The sequence below is a fragment of the Alosa alosa genome, chromosome 23 (genome assembly GCF_017589495.1).
Source record: "Alosa alosa isolate M-15738 ecotype Scorff River chromosome 23, AALO_Geno_1.1, whole genome shotgun sequence".
NCBI classification, from domain to species: Eukaryota; Metazoa; Chordata; class Actinopteri; order Clupeiformes; family Clupeidae; genus Alosa; species Alosa alosa.
The window spans coordinates 2,353,021-2,358,020 of NC_063211.1; the positions used below are offsets into that span (position 1 = coordinate 2,353,021).

The following is a 5,000-nucleotide window of genomic DNA, read 5'->3' on the forward strand; positions in this document are numbered from 1 at the left end:
CACAGCACATTTACATAATGTCCAGAGGAAATACTAGGGGGGGAGTAGTATAAACTGAATTCGGACTTCCACATGACCGGTTATGTCGTTCAGATATACGGCCCCACCGTTTAACATCGGCAGAACCTCCAGTCTTACACGTATGTCTGAAAGCGCTTACACACACACACACACACACACACACACACACACACACACACACACACACACACACACACACACCAGACACACCAGAAAAAAGAACCTCGTTCTGAACACAACACACAACATCATTAATCAACACACACACACACACACACACAACATCATTAATCAACACACACACACACACACCAGACAAAAGAACCTCGTTCTGAACACAACACACAACACACAACATCATTAATCAACACACACACACACAACATCATTAGTCAACACACACACACACACACACACACACACACCAGACAAAAGAACCTCGTTCTGAATACAACACACAACATCATTAATCAACACACACACACATACACACACACCAGACAACAGAACCTCGTTCTGAACACAACACACAACATCATTAATCAACACACACACACCAGACAAAAGAACCTCGTTCTGAATACAACACACAACATCATTAATCAACACACACACACACACACACACCAGACAAAAGAACCTCATTCTGAATACAACACACAACATCATTAATCAATACACACACACACACACACACACCAGACAACAGAACCTCGTTCTGAATACAACACACATCATTAATCAACATACACACACACACCAGACATAAGAATCTCGTTCTGAACACAAAAGGCAACATCATTAATCAACCCACATGTAAAGGTGTGTGTGTGTGTGAGTATTTGTGTGTGTGTGTGTGTGTGAGTATGTGTGTGTGTGTGTGTGTGTGTGTGCGTGCGTGCGTGCATTTGCGTGTGTGCGTGCGTGTGTGTGTGTTTACAGTATGCATGTGTGTGTGCGTGTGTGTGTGTGTGTGTGTGTGCGTGCGTGTTTACAGTATGCATGTGTGTGTGTGTGTGTGCGTGTGTATTTGTGTGTGTGTGTGCGTGTGTATTTGTGTGTGTGTGTGTGTGTGTGTGTTTGTGTGTGCGTGTGTGTGTGCGTGTGTATTTGTGTGTGTGTGTGTGTATGTGTGTATTTGTGTGTGTGTGTGTGTGTATTTGTGTGTGTGTGTGTGTGTATTTGTGTGTGTGTGTGTGTGTGTGTGTGTATTTGTGTGTGCATACCAGTAGATGCAGCAGCTCCTCCTCTGTGCACTCGTCCAGGTTGGTGGTCTTCACAGCTACCAGACGGCCGGTGGGTTTGTGACGCGCCATGCTCACACAGCTCATGTTATTGAACCCCCTTCCTACAACACACACACAACACACACACACACACAGGGGGGAGAAAGAGAGGGATGAACTTAGGAGGAGAAGAGAGACAGAGAGAAATAGATACGAGAGAGGAGTAGAAAGGGAGAGAGGGAGGGGGGGGGGGCGTGTGTCTCTCTTACCCAGTTCTGAGAGCAACTGGTAGTGGGAGGGGTCAGCAGAGAGTGTTGAGAGGTCATCCTCACTCCCCGACACGGAACACACCGGAACATCACTGCCCTGGGGAAGACACACACATACACAGACACACACACAAACGCCCACACAGACACACACATACGCATCACACACCATGGACTGCAGCAATTCACCCTAAACACATTTTGTCAGTGCTACCGATTCCCCCCACAGCCCTGGGATACTGTTCCAGTGTCGGCCACAAGGGGACGATAGAGTACTGGCTTATGGAGTGACTGCGTTGTGTGATGTGTCCAGCAGGAGATGCTGTGCAGTGGTGTGTGTGTGCTTGTGTGTGTGTGCACGCGCTGATAGTGGACCAGAAGGAGATGGTTGTGTGGGCTGTGTCCAAGAGGAGGCGCTGTGCCGTGATGTGTGTGTCCATGTGTGTGTGTGTGTGTGTGTGTGGGTGCGCTGTTGGTTGAGTGGAAGAGGAAGGGGGGGTTGCTGCTGCTTGTCTAAGCGCATGTTCCGGTGGGTGAAGATGAACTCCTCTGGGCTACGGCTGTCCCTGACCTGGGATCAGGTTTCCGCTGCTGCAGTCCCAACCTTCACAGCTGCTGCAGTCCCAACCTTCACAGCTACTCACGACCCCTCAGGCACTACTGTACCTGGCACAGCAGCGGCAGCGGCAGCAGCCTCTCAGCAGAAAGGTCACCAGGGAGAGGGGGAGCGAGGACTAATGCTAACGCTAACGGAGCTGGAACCTCTGCAGAGAACATAGAGTATCCCCACATACTGCAGCTGAGGATGGATAAGGAACCGCAGAGTATCCCCATATACTACGGCTGAGGATGAGGAAGATGAGGAGACCACGGCATCTTCACTGACTACAGCTGAGGATGAGGAAGATGAGGAGACCACAGCATCTTCACTGACTACAGCTGAGGATGAGGAAGATGAGGAGACCACAGCATCTTCACTGACTACAGCTGAGGATGAGGAAGATGAGGAGACCACAGCATCTTCACTGACTACAGCTGAGGATGAGGAAGATGAGGAGACCACAGCATCTTCACTGACTACAGCTGAGGATGAGGAAGATGAGAATACCACAGCATCCCCAGCTTAGGATGAGGAAGATGAGGGGACCACAGCATCCTCACTGAATACAGCTGAGGATGAGGAAGATGAGGAGACCATGGCAACCCTACTGACTACAGCTGAGGATGAGGAAGATGAGGCGACCATGGCAACCCTACTGACTACAGCTGAGGATGAGGAAGATGAGGCGACCATGGCAACCCTACTGAGGATGGGCAGAATGAGAAAAAGGGAACCACAACATCCCCACTGAGAGCATCTGGGGATGAGGAAGATGATGAAGATGAGGGCCAGATCTGGGCTACATCAGGGTATGATCTGCTGGTAGGAATGAACCACTCCTGGCATGTCACCAAAACCCATCCAATCAAGTTGCACTGGTAAAAAAAACACCACGATGTCATACATGATGACTGCTGGGCTATCGGTCAAGTTTTTCCCATCAGATACAACAATGCCAACGGCTGCATGGCTGTGTCACTAATTCCATGCAATGCAACTCCAACCAGCTGACTTGTCAGTGATAAGTCACACGGTGGCTAGTCTGATGAACAAGCGTCATAAAAATCCTGAAAATGCTGTTCGATTGTCAGAGCAGTCATTTATTGCCCCTGCATGTGACCAGTAAAGGCCAACCTTTGCATGGCGGCAGTGAGCATTACCAGCCACCGCTGCATTTAGCCTCACACACAAAAGACACTTAGTCTGAATAATACATCGGCAGAAGCACATAGTCGGAGTTATATCAGCTGAAGCACATAGATTTATTACATAGTTATTACATAGACTAACCTACGCTAAAGCACGTAGGCTGGTAATTATAATAATCCTGCACTATAGACAGGTTTCCCGTTTACTAAAAAAACTAGATGTGCGCGCACAACGTTATAAACTTAACCTAATAGTCGGCTGCTGTAAGCTACAATCGGCCTTTTTTTATACCCCTGCTGTCTCAATGATAATAACATCTCATTTCAGAGTTTGATGTTCATTTGCATTATTCATTTTTACATTGTCTTTTGGCGTTTTTGGCAAAGACATTTTTAGGGATATTGAACATTTTCTAACCATTGTGATTTCGATTGGTGCGGTTTTCAGCACATAAACTCATTGTAATCTTTTCATGGAGAGCTCTGCTCTATGCTGTTCTATGGTGCTTTCTGCCATGTAGTTGCGCATGCAAGTTTTCGTGACGTTGCATAGAAATCCATGTATACTGCCCTACAAAGGAAACATGAAGTAAATATGCAAACAATGAAACTGAGAAAAATGTCTTTAAACATTTTACAATGTCCAGCCTAACATGTTGTTGGTATTACTGGTAATACATTCATGTAATATCTACTTTGGAGGATTTTTTTAGGTACACAACACAGAACAAAATCTTTTGACCAAATGCGTAGTGACTGCAGTGTGCCTTTGTACGGCAGAATACCTCAGGCATGAGGAGTCCCTAGCTGGACTATGGTGACCCTGGCTGTCAGGTAAAGAACTCCAGGTTCCACGGACACGCGTCACAGCCACTGTTCCTAACACTGTGCTGCTGGAAGGACACACAGGACTCTCACGCACGCACGCACGCACACTGCGCGCCCTTCTCAGAGTGCTCGAGGGAGCTGCCCTGACAGCGCTTCCAGCTTGGCACACGTTGGCACACATTAGCAGGGCTATCGGGCTGCCCGCAGAGAATGTGATGTAAAACGACCTACAAAGAGGGCAACATAATTGAGCACTTAACACGTGGCAACATTATTGAGCACTTAACACGTGGCAACATAATTGAGCACTTAACACGTGTCCGTCCTGAAAATGGTGAAATAACTCGGAAGGCCTGACAGGAAGGTCCTAACGCAGGCAGCAGAGAGAGGACACCACAAACATGGACACTTCCGCACCTCCATCCTCCACAGAAAACCTGCTCTGGAAACAGACAACCACTCGAGGGGCTCTCATAGAGCGCAGACCTCGGCCACTGCCAAACCCTGTATATCACAACGTTAGCAAAAGTGAAGCTAAGTGCTGAGCCACCCTGCTGTGTGTCGGAACCGCTCCAAAATTGAAAAGGTTCTTCCTCGGCCCATCTTCCTCTGGGCTTATAAAAATAAAAACATTTGGTTTTGCGCAATGCTGCACACAGCCAAAAACACAGGAAACCGCACCAAAAGCATAACCTCTTATATATTAAAATAATGAGAATATAATGCAAAAAAACCTTCAAAAGGGCTTTCCAAAGTATGTGAAAATGACGGGGTTTAAAGGGTAAGCTGTGGGTCAAGTCTTATTTCTGCAAGTGACCTTGTGATCCTGTTATGACCACGCTGACCTCTGACCTATGAACCCACCACAGGGATTCTGCAGCACAGCACGGTTCTGTAATCCTGCTGA

The 5,000-nt window shown here is 47.5% G+C and overlaps 1 protein-coding gene across 4 annotated transcripts in view; it reads right to left on the reverse strand.

Annotated features, from left to right (window-relative positions):
- Positions 1 to 5,000, reverse strand: part of stradb (STE20 related adaptor beta) — a 16,357-nt gene that overhangs the window by 6,735 nt on the left and 4,622 nt on the right. For 3 of the 4 annotated variants that reach the window (XM_048234972.1, XM_048234975.1, XM_048234971.1), the window contains 2 exons: positions 1,517 to 1,613; positions 1,248 to 1,369 (listed from right to left, as the gene is read on the reverse strand). In XM_048234972.1, coding sequence (XP_048090929.1) covers positions 1,248 to 1,369; positions 1,517 to 1,613 — 219 coding nt within the window. Of the gene's footprint in view, positions 1 to 1,247; positions 1,370 to 1,516; positions 1,655 to 5,000 lie in introns of all 4 variants that reach the window. The other variant, XM_048234973.1, reaches the window with a different exon arrangement.